The sequence below is a fragment of the Pseudopipra pipra genome, chromosome 3 (assembly GCF_036250125.1).
Source record: "Pseudopipra pipra isolate bDixPip1 chromosome 3, bDixPip1.hap1, whole genome shotgun sequence".
NCBI classification, from domain to species: Eukaryota; Metazoa; Chordata; class Aves; order Passeriformes; family Pipridae; genus Pseudopipra; species Pseudopipra pipra.
In genome coordinates, this window is record NC_087551.1 from 81,881,142 (window position 1) to 81,903,558 (window position 22,417).

General features: G+C 40.5%; 2 protein-coding genes across 14 annotated transcripts in view; one reads left to right on the forward strand and one right to left on the reverse strand.

Moving 5' to 3' along the window:
* The window catches only part of DOP1A (DOP1 leucine zipper like protein A), a 60,737-nt gene extending 49,238 nt beyond the window's left edge, over positions 1 to 11,499 (reverse strand). For 6 of the 7 annotated variants that reach the window (XM_064651098.1, XM_064651095.1, XM_064651099.1 and 3 more), the window contains exons 1-2: positions 11,392 to 11,498; positions 252 to 443 (exon numbers count right to left, since the gene is read on the reverse strand). In XM_064651098.1, coding sequence (XP_064507168.1) covers positions 252 to 389 — 138 coding nt within the window. In that variant the 5' untranslated portion in view covers positions 390 to 443; positions 11,392 to 11,498. Of the gene's footprint in view, positions 1 to 251; positions 444 to 11,391 lie in introns of all 7 variants that reach the window. The other variant, XM_064651101.1, reaches the window with a different exon arrangement.
* Positions 11,500 to 15,924: 4,425 nt separating this feature from the next.
* The window catches only part of UBE3D (ubiquitin protein ligase E3D), an 82,099-nt gene continuing 75,606 nt past the window's right edge, over positions 15,925 to 22,417 (forward strand). For 6 of the 7 annotated variants that reach the window (XM_064651116.1, XM_064651119.1, XM_064651115.1 and 3 more), the window contains exons 1-3: positions 15,925 to 16,051; positions 16,430 to 16,632; positions 18,771 to 18,861. In XM_064651116.1, the coding sequence (XP_064507186.1) occupies positions 15,990 to 16,051; positions 16,430 to 16,632; positions 18,771 to 18,861 (356 nt within the window). In that variant the 5' untranslated portion in view covers positions 15,925 to 15,989. The remainder of the gene's footprint in view (positions 16,052 to 16,429; positions 16,633 to 18,770; positions 18,862 to 22,417) is intronic. The other variant, XM_064651122.1, reaches the window with a different exon arrangement.

The window sequence follows — 22,417 nt, forward strand, 5'->3', positions numbered from 1 at the left end:
TGCATTTATTTCCACTAAAAAAGTAAATAACTTCTTTTACTTACAATTACAAAGGGTTCAACTCTAAGTCTTAGAAAGGCATTTGTTTGATTTATTTGCTCCTTGCACACACCCAACATTTGGCTCAGATTGCTAAAATATTTGCAAGAGTATTAGATGGCTGGAACCTTGCACTTCTGTACTGTTACACCCCTGTTACAATACCCTCTGTCAATTCCTGAATCTTTTCCAAGAGCACCTGCCAGGCATACCTTGTTTAGTTTCCCAAGTGCCGATATTAAATCTGCCCATTCACTTGAATATTCAAAGTTCTTCAGTGCTTTGTCAACAGCTGCCACATAGTTTCTGTACTTGGAATCAGTCAGTAGCTCCACCTCCTCCGTGTTCATCCTCCCACGGTGTCCCCACTAGAGACTAGCTTGCAATTCATGTACAGACATTACCTGTTTAAAATTTAAAATAAAAAACCCTGAAACCATTGTTCACAGAGACATATTGTTAAAATAATTCTATAAAAAAACCACTACATTTTTCTCAGAGGCATTAAAAATATCAATCTGAGATCAGTTTACAACCAACCTTTAACAAAAGCTAACATATTGCGAAAAATATTAACAAATATTTAACACGTCCAAAACCAAGTCCTATTAAAAAAATCCAAACAAATAATCAAAACCCCACAACATCACAAACCAAAGAAAAATCCCTAGAAAATTAATGCCCTGTTTATCCCAAAAAGCACTGCTTGTTCTAAACAATGCAACAAAGGGATTTTTCATTTTCTTTTTTACTTCCTCTGGGTCCATCACCAGAAATCCACACCTTTTAACAAGTCAGCCTTTCTGCAAACAGAAGACACCAATCTTTCTGAATCACTTCCAGGCAGAAGACAAGAATGAAGGATACATACAATAGTTACATGCTATTTAAGAGTACCTCTGTGCATTGACACTTCCTTGCTATTCTAATCCAGTGATGCAACTCTACTTTGTTTTAATATTATTGTCATCCATGCACAACAAAAGTACATGTTTACTAGTGTTCTGTAATCATAGGCTTTTGCAATTTACTCAACATATTTTCATCCCATGGTAGTCTACACTAAGTAATTAAGATATACTAGATTCAGAAACACCACTTCATACTTTTATAGGTCATGGACTATTTATTTTAGTAGAGATTTAGGAAAGATGCAATAATTTTTTAAAGGAAATGAGCTTTTAATGCTGCTTTCACCTCAAGCAAATACAGCTCAATAGGAAAATCCTACTGTAGCACATCTGTGCAAAAAGGCAGATTTAGCATCCCTTTTAATGGGGGTCTTGTGGGAAACCTTTCGAGATCTCTCTGATTCTTGGCTTCAGAAAAGACTTCACACTCAGCAGATGCTGCTCTCTTCTGCCTTGATTAAAGGAAAATAGGAAGAAAATTATGTGCAGAAGCACAGGCTGAAGCATGGTAGACTGAAAATAACCAAGCAAACCATGGAACAGGTATAAAGCAGCTGTATTCATCAGACTGTCTACCAGGTATGATAAGGAAAGTTCCAAGAACAAAGAAGAAAGGGACAGATAAAATGAAAGAAAAAGAGTTGGATGGTAGGAGTGAATAAAAAGGCCAAGAATCACAAACCATCTTGATTCTGATGGCAGACTAGTAATGACAGACTGTATCCAAGGTACAACAGAAATTCAAACCACTACTTAAAAACAATATCCTGGGTGTCGAATTGATAGATTTTACTATACCTTGCTGGCATAAGGCACTTAGATCACACTTTTTATTAAAACGAAAATAAATTATTGTGGTTTCATTTTTATAATAACCATCATTGGATTAAGTCCAGAAATAAGTCAAGTTTGCTTTGAAAAAGCTTTAAATGCCAACAGATTTCTCAGAGACAGTTTCACTACCACCAGTGTCTGATCTCCAAAAGTAAAAGTAAGTATTAATACTAAAAAAGAAGAAAGAACCAACATACAAAGGCATCACAATTCTAATTTTTCCAGGCACAAAGGATGGAGAAAGAACTTGACACATCAAATAATGCTTGCTGAGTGAAAGCATCAGCATCTTTTTTTATCCAGCTAAAGCATAAATGCAAGCACTTATGGCTAGTGTGAAAGACTCTGTCTTCCTCAAGTGCTTGAAGAACCTGAAAGCTGAGAATGGCCTGATTCGGGATTATCAATCCTGATAATTATCAATCCTGATAATCCTGGCTGAGCAAAACCAGGCTGAACAAGGGTTAAACAGGTAGGGTTTTTTTCAGACTTAGTGATGAGAACCATCTCTTTGTTTTAAAATGCATTAACATCTTTGACTGAATAATTATACTTTTAGACAAATCTATTGCACGCTGGCTGTGCAAATTTAATCATTAACAAGTTTTATATAGAGAACAAAAAACATACTCCCTTTTCTTACTATTCTATGGTTATGGTTTCATTTTTCTTCCTTAAAAAAAAATAAATTATGCAATTTGAGATGATGGGGAGACAAAGAATTTCTTGCATATTGTTTTCCCCACAATGAAATTTCAGTCTTAAGCAATATACCTTCCAAACCATATAAGTAGCCATAATAAGCCAGGCACACAGAGAAGTTACTATGTAAATACTATATATTATTTTTATAAACCTGTGACTGTTTTTATTCTACGATCACTGAAACTACAGGAATGCCCATTTTTATTAGTTCTCACATATAAAAATACACTCATCCTACAGGGTTTACTTTTTGTTTAGTCTGAAGATATTTCAAAACGTAGTTTTTAATTTTTTCTTGTTTCTGTTATGTATTCTTATCAATACTTTCCTGTTCTCTTCATTTGTAATAAAACTGCAGATTTAACAACATTTAATTTTACAGCTAATATTTCAATACAATGTTAAACTTGTTAATGTCTATCTCCCTAAAAGTATCACACCCTTATTCTTTCATAATTTACTACTCTGTAAAATGAGATAAATAATAAAATTTGATAGATCGAAAAAATTGAAAAATAGCAGTTTATGCCACATCATCAAACAGTCCAGAGGATAAAGCATTTATCTTGCCATTACACAATCACCATTTAGCATGAGGGCCAACTTTCCAAGGAATGTTCTTTATTTGTTTCTCTTTTTAAACAAAGGTACGAAGAGCACAATCCTTTGTTTTGCTTTGTCTTTTTTTTTTGCATACCAGAAGTTTCTCAGATTGAAGTTTAGCCGCTCTCATGACTCTGGACATAGGCAATCTCTGACCTGTTAGATGGCCTTGCCTTTTTCAATGGAAAAAATAAATGGCAATGCCTGAGCAGAAAGTTAATTATCAATGAGGAAGAAACTACCTAAGAAGTGCTATACACTTTCAAATAATTTCATATTACTATATTTTAAACACAAGTGATTACAGAAGTAGGTCTTGACACTTACTACCTTCTATTTCACCTTCTCAGGGGGATTAAAATACAGACTCCACACAATTCTGGGTATACCTGGATGCCTGTGGAGTCTTAGTGTATGACTTTGACAAGGAAAGCAATTGCCTGGGGCTGTGCATCTTCTTTTGCGAGGGGTTACGTATAGCGTGTTCACAGAGCAGCCTTCAATTCCCTTCATCAGTAAGGTGGTGTTGGTTTTCCTCCAAGTCATGTTAAAACAATATTGTTACAGCTGTGTTTTCTACAGCAAATGCTCATCCTTCATAACTTATGTGCCTAAGAGCCTTCTGTGTCACATCAACACAAACTATTCACCTAAGAGGCTCTAAATGGTTTACACTGAGGCTAAAGAAACTAGGAGAAGAACAACAGCTTCATCAAATCAATTCAATAAAAGCAGCTTTCATCTAGAATCTGTTTAGATTTAATCACAAGGTTGTAAGACTTCCCACTGATTCATAAGCTCTCCATTATCTGTTGTATCGCAGAGCTCCTCTTCAGGTTTGATTTGCTACTGTTCCACTCTTACATTTTTCAAGCCTCACATAATTGCTCCATTTGTCTCCTTCACACCAATCCGCAAGACTGAAACAGTCACTTGCTGGTACAGGTCCAGGGGCTGATGGCTGTGGAGGACAAATCTGCATACATCACGTCACTTCAAGAATTCTTAAGATTTGTTCCAATAACTGTAAGAGCCGGAGCTCAGAAGCTTGCTCCCTTTGAATTACTCAAAGTTTCAGCTTTGCAACGCAATATTTCAAGGCATTTCTAAAATTGTTTACCATTTAAAGCATGGCCATGGGATGTACAGTAAAAGAACTAATAGATAATTAAAAAGCAGATGAGAAAAATTTCTAATTTCACACCACTGAGCTTTTTAAGCCATGTATAGTGCCCACATACTAAGCTGGCAACTGCAGAAACACATTTTTATTTAAATAGACTTAATATGCTTTAAAACAAACACAGATTTGAATACATGGGAAACAGAAGCCTTGTCATTTGGTAATTTATTATGCTTTGCTTCTCCTCAGAAGCACTTAACAACATGAATAGCAAAATAAGCACTGCAATTCCCAGATTAGACTCTTCAGATAGAATTCAAATGTTGGAAATACATAGATTCTTCCATAACCACAGATAAAGATCTTCCAATTACAGCTGATTATTTCTAGACTGACTTTCCACAAATTCCTCATTTCAGAACTTTTCAAAGAGACACCTCTAATGTCTTCTGAAGAATAAGAACCATTTGAGCTTGTTATTTTGGCCATTACTCTGCTATTCAGTAGAGTAACGAAAGAAACCTCCCATTACACAAACAACCAACACAAAAGAACCCCACCAGACAGTATTATTAACTATAATTAGCCATGATCTCATTAGTATCCTGCAACAGTCTACTTCACTTAATAAGATTGAATATTGTGATTAATAACTTTCCAGTACACTTTTCTACCTAGTCATATTCACAAGTGGAAACAGTGCATTGTATTTTTGCCACAGAAACATCAGCACTGTTCTAGGTGTTCAAATTTCTTTCCACAACAAAATTAAATCAAATCAAAACAAACTAGCATAACAATCTGTGCATTACCCATATTGGCAACTTCTAAATCAACACAAGGTGTTTTCCCGAGAGTGATTCTCATATCAAACAAGAATTAAATGAGAGAAAACTTACGCCTTGTACTATAGAGATTGGATTAGGTACCCAACTGGATGTGCTCCCTCCTCACTTATGAATCTACAAAACACGTTTATTATTTATTATTACAAAAAAAAAAATTGTCAGCAAAAAGAAACTGAGTACATTTTTCCTTCTTTTGCACATTTGTCACAGAAAAAAAAAACTGGTATAAAACTCTAAGTCTGGCACTGAGCACAGTCTGAAAAAAATACATAAGGTATGTAAAATGTTCTTTCTGCTATTACTGTCATATGGTATTCCAAAGTATGACTTATATTAGACATGAGTTCATAAAGAGGAACAAGTAACAAGCTTAAAAATTCATAAGGAACATACAATAAGCCTTCTCAGGATTCAACTTCTCTCCTCAATGTTTAAGAAAACAAATTTATAATTATAAACAAACACTAAGTGAATTTGCTTTAGAGCATAATTTTTCAAAAATAAAAAAGTATCACATCTATGTCTGTTTGTTAGAGGGGAGAAGAAAATGACCAAACAGTTCTCAGTCTCATTGGTAAATATGTGTCTTTGAATTGCCTCTTAAAAACTGAGCTTAGGGTGACATTTTAATCCCTCTACTCAATTCTACTTTATTACAGCTTCTCAATATATAACAGGTGAACTACAAAATAGTTTGACGTACTGGACTAAAATTTTGATTTTGATTCCTGACTCACCAACAGAACACTACTGATTCCTCTTCTTTCAGCCCTTGAGCACTGTGCCTGCATACTACTCAGGAATACCTCACTGTTTCTGGCAGAGTATAAAAGACATCATCTTTTCTAGAGTTAAGTACTTCTGCACTTCATGAACACCAGAATCTTACACTAAAACTTCTACTTTTAAAATATCAAATTCATCTTAAGATCAAATTAAATATTCAAATTTCACAGATCTGAACTTATGTCACTCACTAAATGAAAGATAATGATTTGCATCTTTGTTACAACTCAGGTCAACCATCAACTGCAAATATTTTCTTTTTCCTATAACAGTTTCCTATGTCTTTTCCTTTCTTGCAATAAGTGATTGCTGAGTTATCTATGTAATATATTATAGCTTAATCAACATTCACTTTACATCTAAATATCAAGAAAGTTCCACATAGCCACACTTTTTATTCTAAAGTACACAAAAACTTCTATCATGTCTTACTAAAAAACAGATGGTAATTTAAGTCAGAAAAACACAACATAGAGAAAAATGGTGAAATGCTTCCTTGAATCTGTAGTTATCCTTCAATGCTCATTTTCAAGCACTTTTCTTGTGTCCTTCTTCCCTTTGTTGACCACCGTATTTGAACAACCAATATTTCAATCTAAATCTAGAACTGATCCCTATATTCAATTACACATTTGTAGAAAAAAAAAAAAAAACAAAACAAAACACCTAGAATTTAACCTGACTCATTTGACATGTTTGCAGAGGGTTTCCTCCTGAAACTTTATTTCATCTCAGTACCCAAATTTACCATCTTTATGCATAACTTAAATCCTAAATTTTGGCAGCAATACATTCATCAAAGAAATAATTTGGGTAAAGGCACTTTAAAAATAATCTTCATTTCATTCAGTTGACATCCTAACAATACCAAAAGCAGAATATAATATTTAAGATTTTTTTTGTTGTTTTTAATCATAGAATGGTTTGGGTTGAAGGGACCTTAAAAAGCATCTAGCTCCAACACCCCTGCCACAGGCAGGGACACCTTCCACTAGAATGACATGTAACCTCCTGGAGTCACCAGTCACTTGGGCAATGCTGAGCCAAACAGAAACATAAAATCCTTACTCAGAAGTTAAGTGTTAACATTGTATATAGTGTATCAACTACTGTTCCCTGGACCAGAGGAAACTGTTGCCTGCTGAAAAAAGCTTGGCTTGCACCCTGGGTTGGTAAGGCCTTTTTTAGCTCTACACAAGCAAACCTGCAGCATCACAGTTAAGCAGTTTCCCCACCTTCATAAAAAGATCCTGAGACTGCATATTAGAAATAAGGCTGTTTGGATTACTCTAAACAGGATATGGAAGGTATTTACCTGTCATAGCAGAATCCATGGTGACCACACAAGTTCAGTGGGTTGGAAAAAACCTTATGAAAGAGCAAACAAGCATGTTGTGGTGCGAGTGCAGCTGCACCCTGCCCGTGTCTCCCACACTACCTGCCAGCACCATGAGCTTGTGCTCTTCCTGTCCCAGCAGAACTGCCTGGCACTCACATGCAGTTCTTCTCTGCGTTCTCTGCTGAGCAATGCTTGGTAAGTACACAACTTCAAATAGTTATCTTCTCTCCAGCTGCCTGAGCACAGTAACAGGACAAGCTTCCTAAAATAAACTGCAACTTATTTTCACTTTTATGTGTTTCAGCCTCATGCCTTCAAATGGTCTCTACACCCTCTCTGAAAAGACTGCCTTTTTAACTAGCTAGCTTCCCTCTTCCAATCTTTTCCAGTCATATACCGATGGAACACTTACCTTGAGGTATCATTTTTCTTTCTTATTTTTTACTCCTAGTAAGTCCAGTTAATATAGTAATACAGTTAAATAAATAAATAATAACAAACCATAGCAAACATAACAACGAAGTCAACTAAACCAGTATGATGACATTTAAAGATATATTTTACACATTTTGCTTCAAAGGAGAGTTTGCCAACTTCCACTGCAACTTCACACTGAGACTTCTCTTTAAATATTGATACACAGTTTAACACAGAATCTACCAACTTAACAACAACAACAAAAAAGGTGGCTTGGTAATTTATTAATTTATTCTTTGCTCACAATAACTTTAAAAATTGAAGATTTAGACAAATCTTTCATTTATCCATATCTATTGTTCTAATAATATGTAGCTTCAGGTGACTTTAACATTCTGTCTCCAAACAAATACGATACTTCTTTTCACAAAGGCATGTCAGAAGTTCTCACATCCTTATCATTGCCTTACTTGGGTAACCTAATACAATGCATTCAGGCAAGACTTTGTCCAGCTTCCTTTTTTATTATACCCTGAGGTCTAAGATATTAGTAATTAATTAATTTCAAATTTCAACTAATTTTGATCATTTTATTCTGATTTTAATTCTGAAATAGTGTCATATGCCAAATATATACCTACACATCATCTAGATTGTGGTTACATTTTGCAATACATCTGATTTCACAGTTCTACAGGTGGATTTCAAAGGAATTCATAAAGTAGAATCCTTTTCTGACTATTGGGAAAACAGGGGCTGGACCAAAACTTGTTTGCTCTCCTTATCCTCTGAAGTAATCCAGAACAGACATAAATAAAAGGTTAAATTCCCTTTGATTTCTTCAAATTCTAATAGAAACTAGAAAATTAGGCAAAGCACCATTCCTTCACTTTTTTATGCTTATACTGAAGTACAAATTTCTGATAAAATAAGAATGTGTTGACTAGTGAAACCATTTACTGATTCTCTTTGGTGCTTTCTTCTCATTTCTTGTTTCAGTTATTGGGGGAAAATGGTTGATCCTGCAGTGTTTCTTCTCCCCAACCTGTCAGAGGGAAACACATTGCTTGCTGTTTCTATTTATCATTCAACTTCTTTTCAGCTACAAGTCAGGGCAACGTGATTATTAATCTGAAAGACGATTTATTTGCACACAGACCAATTACTTCTATTTTCTATTTCATGCTTTCGCAGGTCTATTTTTCTCCATCATTTTCAAAACAGGTTTTTTTTACAACATACTTCGTACCTCTTCTTGGTTCTCTTCTACACCCTGCATATTTAATATAATACAGCTTCACAAAAGTAAAAAGCATTTTCAGCCAGCCCAGTCCAGCAGTCATTCCTAGTTAAGTAAGAAGACACTAAAGGTGGACAACAGTAACTCTAGCCAAGAGAACTAAGCCAACAATGGAAGCATCCTCTCTTTATTCAAACAGAAAACAATGGCAGAACACAGACTGAGCCCATTTACACCAGTGTGCTGGTCTGGGCTGCGGTACAGCTACTTCTCTTTACCATGGCTGTTACGGGGCTGTGTTTTGGATTTGTGCTGAACACAGTGTTGATAATATAGAGATGTTTTTGTTATTGCTGAGCAGGGCTTACACAGAGCCAAGGCCTTTTCTGCTCTTTGTACTTCCATGCTGGCCAGGGGGCTGGGAGTACATGGGAGGTTGGGAGGAGACACACCCAGGATGGGTGACTCCAACTGGTCAAAGCGAAATTCCATACCATATGACACCATGTATATAAAACTGGAGGGAAGAGGGAGGAAGGGAAGGATGTTTGGAGTAATGGCGTTTGTCTTCCCAAGTCACCATTACATGGGATGGAGCCCTGCTCTCCTGGAGATGTTGGAATACCTGCCTGACCATGGGAAGCAGTGAATTAATTCCTGTTTTTGCTTTGCTTGCATGTGCAGCTTCTGCTTTCCCCATTAAATTGTCTTTATCTCAACCCACGAGTTTTCTGGCTTTACCTTTCTGATTCTCTCCTTGATCTCGCTGGGGGGGCAGTGAGCCAATGGCTGCACGGGGCTTGGCTGCTAGCTGGGGTTGAACCACAACAACCAGACAAACTGCAATCTTACCTACATAGTTTGCTGTGCCTGCAATGAGTATCTCTAATGGTCAGCGTAGCGTGCCAGCATTTTTACTCAAGAAAAGCAGTACCAGCATAAACATGGCCTAACTTATGAACTTAACCATCCACTCAAATGCATAGCCACTCCAGTAATGGAAGATGTAAGATAACTTGTCTTTACAAGATGCTGTTTAAACACCTACTGTCACAGGTGCTACCAACAAGTTGGGAAAGTAAGACATTCAGTAAATTAGAAATGCAGCCTCTCCCTATCTCATTTACAGGCTGCTTAGTTTCCAAATGGGCCAATTCTCATTTCAATGAAAACAAAACCAGGAATTATGCTGTAAACATTCTGCCTGTTTCCCAACTGACATTCCCCCTCATGACATTTCTAGATGCTATATTGAAAATGACTGTACATTTTGGATAATCACAATATTTAGACATCACACTATTAGACCTGCAAAAGCTGCTGTATTTCAGCCTGTTTTTGAAAAGGTACCAACATTAAAAAAAAAAAAAAAAATCAACCAGAAAGAGCAAATCTGACTGCCAGGCCTGCCTAAGTATTTAACACAGACAGACCAAGCCTTGGTAGCAAAACGAAAGACTAGGATCTTCAATCTTATACTGGGCCCCCTTATTATCTGCAAGCATCTAGCCTGTTACTATTTAGATACAGTCTTCTCACCACTTCACACTCCTACAGTTGGAATTCAGGTATCACATCGTGCAGTTAACCTGAGAATCATAACACTTTCACTATTGCTGGATATCAAAAGAAGATCCTGGAGTGAAAGGGTTCTTGCAATCAGCAATGAAAACACAAAGGTTGAGTCACCCTTGGCTCATCAAAACCTGCACCTCATATCTAACATATTTTAGGTCACTTAAAGAGCTAAATTGTTTAGGCTTTTCTAGTTATGGTCACAAGTATGAAAATGTTATTTCTAAGAAATATATAACACCAGAAGCTGTCACATATTTGTGCTTTTCAAACGGGCACCACAAGATTTGAAGCCATCCCTCATCAACAGATGAAATTTAACCCTGCACCACACAAACCAGGGACAGCCGTACACCCCATGCATCCTCCCAGACACCACACACAATTCCAGCAGTCGGGCCAAACCCAAAAGAGGCCCACAGCCCTCAAGGTCAAAGCAGGACGGCCCTGGCAGCCCAACGCCGGGCTCATTCCCCGGCGGGAACAGGTCGCCCGAGGAAGCTCCTCCACGCAGGGCGAAGCCAGGCCCCGCCGCGCAGTGCCGGGGTGGGGGCGCGGGGAGAGGCTCCGCACCCCGAAACCCGGCAGGGCGCCGCGGGGGGACGGCAGCAGGGGCGGGCAGGTGCCACAGGTTAATTGATGCGGCGCAATTAACAGGCTACAACCGCCGACCCCAGGCTGCTCAGCACCTGCCCCTCGCGCACTGCCCAGCACGGCCCGGCCGTGCCCGCGGAGAGGAGTCAGCAGGGGAGGGGAGGGGAGAGCTGGGCAGAGCTGGGCAAAGCAGGGCAGAGCAGGGCAGAGCAGGGCAGAGCAGGGCAGAGGGCCGGCTCCGCTCGGCTCCACTCCAGGGGCGGACCCTCCCCGACACCGGCGCGGCGACAGGGAGGGACGGAGGGAGCAGAGCAACCGGGGCCCGCAGCCCGCCCGTACCGGGGGATGAGAGGAGGGGGCGGCGGGAACGACGTTACCTGAGCGATCGGAGCCGGAAGAGCCCGACCGACACCGGCACCCCCGCGCCGCCCTGACAGCTCCCGGCGTGCCCCGCGCCCGCCGCGCCCCGCCCGCCCCGCGCCGCCGCGCTGCGCCCCATGGCGGCCGCGGCGGGAGGGGCGGGTGCGCGGAGCAGGTGTGGGTATGGATATGGGTATGGATATGGATATGGGTATGCGTGTATACTTATTTTGCCTAATCTTCACATAGTTTACCAGATATAGTGCAGGTAAAAATAGAAGGCGGGTGGTAATTTACAAAATATGCTACAGGTTACCCAGTGAACCTGTGGATGTCCCATCCCTGGAAGTGTTCTAGGCCAGGTTGGATGGGGCTCTGAGCAACCTTGTGTGGTGGAAGGTGTCCCTGCACATGGTGGGAGGATTGTGAACGAGATTAAGGTCACAGAATCAATTAGGTTGGAAAAGACCTCTGAGATCGTCTAGTCCAACCCTTGACCAAACACCACTGTGTGAACTAGACCATGGCACTGAGTGCCATGTCCAGTTTTTCCTTAGACACCTTCAGGGACAGTGACTCCACCACTTCCCTGGACAGCCCATTTCAATGCCTAATCACCCTTTCTGTGAAGAAATTCCTCTTAATGTCCAGACTTAACCTCCCCTGGTGCAGTTAAAGACTATGTGTTCTCATCCTGTCAGTAGTTGCCTGGGAGAAGAGGCTGACCTGCACCTGGTCCCTTCCAAGTCAAACTGATCTGTGACACTATGATGGTCTGTATGATGCCTATGCTTATGTTTACAGTAGTTGTATTAGGAATTTTCTAAAATTTGTTGGGATTTGTATGCTTGAGTCCATACACAAAGGTGTATGGGTGCCCACATGGACGCTATCAGAAGGAATATTTTACTACAAGAGTAATTTTCAAATGACCAGTGCCACAGAATAAAGGGTACAGTTCTTAGACTGCAATCTGTTAGTTTCAAAGTCATCATTGCAAATCTCAAATTTCAGCAGGCTTCAAAATAGCAAACAGTTCTTACAGTTATAGATTACTTAACTAACTGCAAAAAAAATAAGGTGCATCCAGCTTACATGATAAATATTTTACACTTTGTGTGAGCACAAGTATTTCTAAAATACTGCAGGGGAAAATCTCATAATATTTATAAATCTTCTACTTCGTGAATTATGTTTGTCAGCCAACATTTTATGAAGTCTAATTTTACTCTCCAGACTTGGGATAATAATAAAGAGGAAATGCTATTCCTTTTCTCATTAAGCTATACCAGGAATTGGTAGATGAGAAACAGTTACTTTTTGGAAAGCTGACAATTCCCACTGGTTTTCTGAGGCATTGAATATGACTCTACGTGTCATGTATTTCTAATTAAGATGGTGCATTTAAATTTCTTTTTCATTGAACAGACTTACAAATGCATTTCACAGGTAATTGTAACTACAATTGGTGGTGCTTTTGGAGCTATTTAACAATGGTGAACATCACTAACAGGAAGGCACTGTCAATAACTGACCACGAGCTTTCACATGCTGCTGCACTGTAGGGTGGTTGGATTCCTAAGCTTCCCTTGTGCTGAATGTTGGAATGGCAGTCACAGTTCAGAGCTCCCAAACAGTTCTTTGAAATTGTCTCATCGACTTTATGTGCAGTGGCACAAAAAAAAACAAACCACAAAACATTGTGTGTTGCTGGGAAGAATATTGAGAACAAGACGAGGGTAGTTGTTTGGCTGCTATATAAAAGGCTGGCACAGCCTCAGATTGATTACTGCATCAATTCTTGTCTTCATGGCTCAAGAGGGGTGTAGGGAAGTTGGGAAAGGCACAGCAGAGATATGTCGCTGTTGTCTTACAGCGAGAGCAATAACAACTGGGACTGCTCTATGTAGAGAGAGAAGGCGGGGGGAGAATTGATCAAAATCTACAAAATCATGAAAGGTAACAAAGTTGTGGTAAACCAAATCCCACAGTATAAGAATGAGGAGGCACAGAAAATGCTTTTCTGCTAAGCAGATTGTGAACTTGTAGAACGTATAGGCACCAGGGACTGGGGACTTTGACAATATCTGTAGGTCCAAGGAGGCATTATTCATATTGATGACAAACACATCCATAAGTGGACACTGAAGGAACTGGGCAGAGATGAACCCTCCAGCATCCCTAATACAGTGAGACACATCAAGGAAGTGACCACACTACAGAGCTCTTCCCTACTAGGATCTCCTTTTACTGACATTGAAGTCAGAATAATGTTCTGGATGCACCACTAATGCTAGGTGCACTCACTCTGTAGGATATTTACCTTCCTTTCTATGTAATTATTTCACAGCAGAAATGGTGAGAAACCCATAATAAACAATTTTGTATAAATGAAGCTCACACCCTGCAAATACTTCACATTATTCATAACTTTGTAGCCTTGTGTAAGTCCTTCTGAAGTCAGGGCCCAAGGCCCTTTTACTAATCCTAGGAGTCAATTCTCCAATAATTACATGGATTTTATGTTTGATGTATGACATACTTGCTCAGAACAATTTAACCTGTAATATGTACATTGGTTTGTGAAGTAATTGGAAATAAAAGCCACCATGTGGTCCAAATTTTTTTCTTCCTTAACAAAGGAAACAACAGCAAAATCCCCAAACACCACACTCCGAACAGCATGTAGACTGTATAGTCTGCATTTTAGAATTCTCCAATAAATCCATGCTTTGTAAAAAACAACAAAACTTGGTTGAGACGGTTGAGTTGACTATTATCTGCTGTGTTTTTCCCACAAAATCTAACGTTGCTCCATCTGCTTCTTTGGGACTCTCCTACTTGGTATTGATAACTCCAAGGACTAAGAATACTTCAAAGTAGTCATGACTTCTATAGTAAATTGCTGTAAAATTAGCATGCGCAAATTTGCTTTTTTGCTTAAAGCTTTACTTTACATGCTTTCAACTAACTGCAACTGCAGAGAGTCTTGTGACTTTCATAAAAAGTAAGCAGTTAACAATGCAGAAACACTCCTTGTTTCAAAGCAAAAGCTTCTTTCCTTAGTGTCCTTGAATACTGACCATCAGCTTCCTATATACTGTGAAGCTGGCATGCTGGATGAAGTCTGCAGTCGTGACAGTGCTCATAAGCTAAGAACAGTCACACAGGGGTGTTAGTGTGGGCTTACGGTCTCTTGATAAAAGACCTCATGAGAGGCAGTAGGAAGCCTCACCCCAGAGCAGCAGCTGCTTGTGCTGAGTGTCCAGTTGTTATGAGTGCAATGTGACAGCATTCAAGAGCTGGGTGAACGTGGACTAGGAGGAATTCAGGCAGACTTGCAAAGTTGTGAGAAAGGGCGGAGAGGGGTTTGTTCACAAGGCAGGAGGTAAGTGGTGGTGCAGTGATACACCACAGGACACAGTGCCCAGTGCTGACTGGGGAGCCTGGCTCAGCAGAGGCCTCTGCTCAGTCTGAACTTTGCAGGTGTGGTGGGGTGACCCCAGCCCACTGCTAGCTCACTGCTGCACAGGGGGAGAACCAGAAGAGCAAAAGCAAGAAAAGTTGTGGGTTGAGATAGTGATGATTTAGTAAGTGAAGAAGAGAGTTTAAAAAAAAACCCAACAAAACATACAATCACTCACCACCTCCCACAACTAGACCAATGATGCCCAGCCAGTCTCTGAGCAATGGCCACTTTGGAAAGACTACACTCCAGTTTTGACTGCCAAGCATGACATTACATGCTATGGAATATCACTGGTCAGTTCAAGTCAGCTATCCTACCTTTCCCCCTGCCCCAGTTTCTTGCCCATCACCAGCCTACTTACTGGGGGGTTCAGAGGGAGACACCAAAGAGGCCTTGGCAGTGTACAAACACTGTTTGGCAATAGCTGTTCAGCAGAAAGGGATTTAGGAGTGCTGGGTGACAGCCGGCTCAATATGATCCAGCAGTGTGCCCAGGTGTAACCAGCAGTACTTGGGAAGTGATCCTGTACTTGGCACTTGTGAGGCTGCACCTCGACTACTACGTTCAGTTTTGGGTCCCTCACTTTAAAAAGGACATCGAGGTGCTGGAGTGTGTCCAAAGAAGGGCAGTAAGGATAGTGAGGGGTCTACAAAACATGTCTTATGAGGAGCAGCTGAGGAGCAGCAAGCTTGTTTAGTCTTGAGGAGGCTCAGGGGGCACCTCATCACTCTCAATAACTACGTGAAAGGAGGTTGTGGGGGCCGGTCTCTTCTACTGTGCGTTCAGTAAAAGGACAAGAGGAAATGGTCTTAAGCCGAGACAGGCGAGATCCAGACTAGATACTAGAACAAAATTTTTTTGTGTTAGTGTGGCGAGGTACTTGGATAGATTGCCCAGGAGGTGGTGGAGTCACCATCCCCTGGATTGTTTAAGAGGCATCTGGATCTGGCTCTGGTGATATGGTTTAGGGGTGTAGGGATTACAGTGGTAGTGCTGGGAGGACGTTTGGACTAGATTTTACGGGATTCTGTCATTCTATGATGATTCCATGCAGGCGGCGCTGTGACGGGAAAGGGGCCCTCGCGCCTGCGCCGGGAGCGAGAGCGGCCGCTTCCTGCGCGGTGCCTGGAGCTGCGCGGTGCCGGCATGGCGGGAGGGTTCCTCATGGAGATCAGGCGGGGGACGCAGAGCGCGTTGCTGGTTATCCGGTAGTGCGGGGGCGCTGCCCGCCCGCCGCCACTCGGGCCGTGCGGGGAAGGCGGGGGCGCGGCGCGGGGACGGCGGGCTTGGCTTTTGGCGTCCTGAGCCTTGAACGAGGGGGAACGGGTTGTGTACGGGCGCCTCCCTCCGCTCTCGTCTGCCTGTGCGGCTCGGCACAGCCCGGGCTAGTGTGCAAATAAATGCTTCCTGAGAACGGTAGTTTATTTCTCTCGGTTGCTCCTCGCTCCCACGAGAGACCTCGGTTCACCGCATGGGTTCCGGGGCGCGACTCGGGCCGCGGGAGAGCTGCACGCCGGCCCGTGTCAAGCAGCAGCTCGGCCTGACGGCCCCTTCCCGAGGCAAACGCCGTTCCTTTTCCTCCCCAGCGCGTCGGCGGAGGATCCAGGCACGCCGGTGGAGGTGTCGGTGTCAGCGGATTCCCTGGAAGTGCGGAGCAGCGGGAGCTGCGCCCCGGCAGCGCTGCCGGCAGGGGTCAGGCTGGCGCCGTCCTCGTGCCGCGGGCTCCGCCGCCTCCCCGGGGACGGACTGCACCTGCGCATGCGCCTGCGCCGCCCTCCGCCCCCTGCCGGTGAGGGTGGGGCGGGGGCGCGGCCGGGGCCGGCCATCAAAAAGTTGTGAGGGGGATGTGAAACAGCCCGGGTTCAACTGAAAGGCTTTGTAGTGTAGGTTCTATAGACAAAACACCCGTGATTCTTCCCCTTGTCAGTCCCCCCCTCAACCTGAAGCCGGTGGTTCGCGCTGAGTGTGTGGTGTTGCTGTTTCTCAAAGGCTGTCTTAGCTCTGACTTGAAGGTGTAAATAGGAACTGAGAAAATTTTAATGGACTTGTTACTTTTAAAATATTGAAGTGCAATTAGAATGACGTAACAAAAGGAAAACGTGGACTGTAGGAGTTTTGAGAATCAATTCCTCCACCTATGCTTCCCCGTAGTACTTTCAAATTATTTCATTTCTCTCCTGTTTCATGTTTAGTAGCTGAAAATCGTAAAATATTAAGGGGTTGGAAGAGACCTGAAAGATCATCTTGTCCCAACCTCCCCTTGCCATGGGCAGAGACACCTCTTACTAGACCAGGTTGCTCAAGGCCTCATTCAACCTGGCCTTGAACACTTCCAGGAATGGGGCGTCCACCGGGGGTAACCTCTTCTGGGTGTCTCACAGTAAAGAATTTTTTCTTAATATGTGACATAAATTTCCCCTCTTTCCATTTGTACCTGTTACTCCTTGTCCTATCACTACAAAAATGCTGTAATCTGATTCATCCAGGCTATCAGACTAAGGTTGTCCATCCCTGACCGCTTAATCATAAAGGATTGTGGGTTTGTGTTGAGGCTCTTTGTTCTCATAGCTGGGGTTTGCATAGGTTAATGTCATAGGTAAAATCTGCAAATTACCTTCTTTACTTCCATGATGCTAATTCAGGTCTAGGATGTCTTTGCAATAAATAGAAAGCATGGTAGTACAGCTGGTGCTTTCTTTCGTCCTGGCATTGAAGCTCAATATGTTTAGATTCATGGCATATGATGTGACACAGAAAGATATATTAAATAACACAGAATCGCCATTCTGTGGTTTTAAAGTAGAAATGGCCAATAAAGTATGTGATATGCAGTAATGATTTCAGCACCAGAAACGCACTGGAATGCTCTGTTGATTTTAGGATTATGCTGAGGTTGCATCTTTACGTTACTCTGTAATTATGCATGTGCTTTAAAAATTCGATTATACTAAAATTATTTAGTGTGTCCTATTAATGAGACATGCTTGAGGAGACCAGTGATGAAGTTTTAAAAATTCACCTTGGAAATTCATACTAGTGAAAAACATGTCTGTGAACCAGATGGTAATCAACGTATATATTGGAAAATCTTAGTTAGCCTTTAATGCTAATATTGTTATGCAAACCCAGTTGTCTCTTACATGAAATTCTGGAACCTTTTAAAGTACTTTTCTCTTGTGGTTGAATCCTAAATTTTAAGTACTGAATGCCAGTGCTGAGAATATACTTTGGTTCTTAAATTTCAGAAAGTGGGCGATGCAGAGCATATTCATACATAGAACTTGGCTTAAAGTCTTACTTTTCTTCTACTTAATATTGTTGGATAATTTGCGGAGGCTTTTATAGCTTCTTCTTTAATTTGGATAAGTTGTCTGAGCAGGCTTTTGTGAGACTGTTTTTGCTTTGCTGGCCTGCAGAGGCCGTTGCTCACTATCTTTTCCTGGACTGGTACTACAGTGGCTGGCCTCTTATATGCCTGAAAATTTAAAACTGGTGCCTCCCTCTGCTCCCTGTCCTGACTACTTTGTGTTATGTATTGGGGTGTATCCTCATATTGCAGAGACATTGAGTATCAGAAATATCATTACAAAAGAGTGGCACTGAATTTTGATTTATACAATCTCTCTAATGATATCTATATCTCAAGTCCCCCTGTGGAGAGGATTTGCACCTTGAAAATTATTGTTCACATATACAGTTCCTATTCAGCAATATGAAGCATGAGGTGGAGATGGCAAGTTTTTCCTCAATCTAGATACTTGTTTCTACAGGTAAATAAATGAAGGTTGTGTTTCAAATGTCAGCATCTTGCATTGTTTGTTAGATTTCTCTTTCTTGGTTTGAGGTATTTGGCAGGATTTTTCTGTACAAGTGACTGAAAATTTTACACAGTTTTTTGAAGATTAATATGTTTGCTTTTATTAATAGATCTGGCTTTTACTTTGAGGGAAAGCCTGAAACCCCACAAGAAATACGTCTTTTACTGTCAGTCCTGTGGTGACATCATAGTAAAAGACCGGTGAGTACTGCAGTGTCTTGTATTTATAGCAATAAGTGCCATAGTGATTCGTATTCACGTTATTTTGTCTACTTAGAGGATGCTAAAAGTTATTAGTTTTGAAATTGATAGACAAGAACACATTTGAAGCACTATGAATGACAAAAAGCAAAATTACCTGAAGCAGTTTTTAACCATTCATTTAATTCTTGATTTCTTTCTTCCTCTGCACTTCAGGCATCCTCTTCTGTTCTTTGCAGTGTCTTGTAAATTTTCTTCAGTCATTGTGCTGTAATTATAGAGTGGCTGCTCAGAATGGGGATGTTGACCACAGCTGCCCTCTATCTGTTAAACAAATCCTACCTCCACATAGTTCTGGGGTGCTGAATTTGGAGAACACAGGAGCTCTGTCTTAGAGGTGTGACTCGGCCTCGTCTCTGTTCCTTACGAAGTCTGCAGAGTGAATGAGAATTCAGTAAAAAGCTGCTGCATTATCTGGCTCTTTTGATGAACAATTTTGACAGCTTCAGTTGTATATATAAGAATTGTTACAGATGTGCTTACAGCCTTTTGTGATGTGTGACTTCTAATACTTTGTTACTTTCTTGTCATAGGTGCAGACTTATGGCTAGCCTGAATGTAACTGAATGAGGATTTTTTTTGGCTTTCTCTTCTGAAATCAGAAATTCTCTTTCTCATCAGAAAATCTAGTAATAACTCTTATTTTGATACATTTGCAGAGTAGTGAAACTTCTAATTTCCAGTCAGTAGTGTTTGCTTTCAAAACATACTGCACTTTTATATTTTCATATCTCAGTGGGTGTTTTTTGAATTTCAGCACATCAAATTCATATGCATGGAGTTTAAATCTTTTGGTTCTGAATCCTATAATATAATGCAAGCAGAATTTTTGAGAAAGGAAAAAACCCCGCGTGTTCATGGCTCTTTACTTGGCATTTCTTCTTGCAGGGAACCTCTGAGCCCCTTGAATGTTGCCAATAAAAAAGACTAAGACAAGGGTAGAAGAGTGGAACTGCCAGTGTATCCAACACCTTCTGTCCCAGCATTTCCAAAAGGAAGAGAGTAGCATAGTCAGAGGTTTCAGCTACTAAATTCATGTGTTCATTTCTTTGGGGAGAGTTAAGTATGACAGTGGCAACACAGGTGGAGGGATTGAAATTACATAACTGTGTGAAGGAGAACTTTATTAAAGTGTAAATTACTAGAAAAGGATCTGTAATAAGAAAAACCTGAGATCTAGAAAATTATATCTTTGAGAATAAATTGAAATAAATGGGATTTAGTTTAGATAAAGTTGTGGAGAAGACATAAGACTCTTCCAATATCAAAGAAGTTAATGCAGAGGAGGTGCCAGTAGTCTTCAGCTGAAGCAAGAGCAATTCAGGTTAAAAATGAAAAAAAATCCAAACCTGCCACAAACCTATTCTAAAGCTTATGTTTTACTGTTAAAGACTGTGTAAGCAGCCATCATTTTAAAGGCTGTATTAGAGAAATATATTAGGAATGGTTTAAATGTAAGTAAACCTTCCTTGGTGCAAGAAAATTGACTATGCATTTTCTGAAATCCTCTGGTTCAGTCTGTTTCCTTCTTTGAATCTGATTGTTCTTCAGAGGTTAGGGGGATGTTCTCTGATTCTTCTCCGTTACTCTCACATTATCCATGTTAGAGGAAGTGATTAGATTTTTGTTTTCTTCCATGATGTAAGAACAGCAAAGAATTTGAGATGCTTTCATTTTTCTTTCTCTCCTTCCAGGTGGGCTAAGTATAGCTCATATGTAAAATAATTCTTTAAGGCTTTATTTCTGTCATGAAGAAATTCTTAAAGGTTTGTGGTGGGTGGATGCCAGGTGCCCACCAAAGCTGCTCCGTTACTCCCCTCCTCAGCTGGACAGGGGAAAGGTCCCAACCTAAAAACTGTTTGTTGCTCTGACCATGAAGGCAGCGTAGGTGACTATTTTTAAGTAGAATCTCAGTTGTTATTAGGAGCAAGTTTGGGGACATAAGTCCCCCTGTCTGCTAGGTTTTGTCACTGTGTTTAGCAGCCTCAATTTAGTCAGCACCCACTGAACCTCAAGTTGTTTTTGTTTGTTTGTTTTTCCAGAAAACTACATTTTCGTTAGTGTTACATTTTTCCAGTTCTGATGATGCAGGATATGGTTTCCTGCCTATGAGTGGTGAAAGCCTAAAATATAGTGGAAATGCTGTATTTTCGGTATAGCTCAAAGTTAAGAGTCTGTTTAGGAAATTCCTACTGGTTGGAGCAACTGCTTTTGTTGGAAAAGAAGTGAAGATCCTGGTGCTCTAGACTGTGAGAGTAAAGAAAGGGTGATGTAATGAATAGAGACAGCTTTAGTATGCAGCTTAAGGTAGTCTCTGGCTTTTTTTTTCTCCTGTAACTTTTGTAAAAACGTTGCTGAGCAATACCAGCTATTTGTTCTTTAGTGTAAAGAGCAATTCATAGTTTTTTATTTACAGTGTGAGTCCAGGCATTGGAACTAGTTGTGAAGACTGGTGAAGAATGAGTCATTAGACTAATACCAGAATTAAAGTCTCACCTTGGCAGTATTGGGTTGTATCTCAGGCAATACATAAGAACACAGAAAATGAAAATGGAGATGGGTAGTGCTGAGAGGTTATCTTAGTTATGGTAAAGCTGGATCAGAGGATGAGTTATTCCAACTTTCATCTGCAGGTACAGCAAGCACAGTTTAAAATGTATTGTCGATCTAGAAGGAAGGATTTTTCGATAAAAGATTTTACTTATTGAAGAATTCAAAAGGGACAAGAAACTACAATGGGAAGAATTGACATCCTCAGAAAAGATTAGTTTGGGAACTGCAAGAAAGGGAGGATGTCTAACTATTGGCTTAGCAGTTGTGTTTTTATTTGCAGAGTAGTACCATAAGCAAAGCCATATTTGCAAGTTTAAAGTAAGAAGTAGAATCAAGAAACTCTGTGTAAAAGTTTCAGGTGACAGCAGAATAACTAGGGGAGCAAAAGGAAAGCATTTAAGGAAACTAGGCAGAGAGCAGAAAATGCAAACCCAGTACAACTGATAACAAAGGCAGTCTGGTATATCCTGAAGCAGCATCCTTGGTCCTACAGCTACCCAGGAGAAAGGGATTTGTGTTTTTTTTAATGTGACTTCTGAAAGTTGGATCTGAGTACTGGAATCTGAATTAAGATTGCATTATCCTTTGTTTGTTGTTTTGTTTGTTTCTGTTTTTTTAATGAAGGTGTACTGTGGTATTTTTGTCAGGATTTACCTTTTTCAAAGTCTGATATCTGACTCTGAAGGGCTTCAAAGTACATGCTGAATCTTGTTGTGGCATGAGTCTGTTTCTGTTGGTTTTGTATCAACATTTGGTACAAGTAATAATAAGTGTAATTGCAAAATGCCCATTGCTTTATTTTGCATGATTGAGTAGAACTGTTTTATTTTTGACATATGATTCATTTCAAGATAAGACTATACCAAATTCTGCCTTATAATCACTTCAGATTCACCCTTGGGAAATGTTTTATCACAAACTTGGCAGGAAAAACTCAGCCATG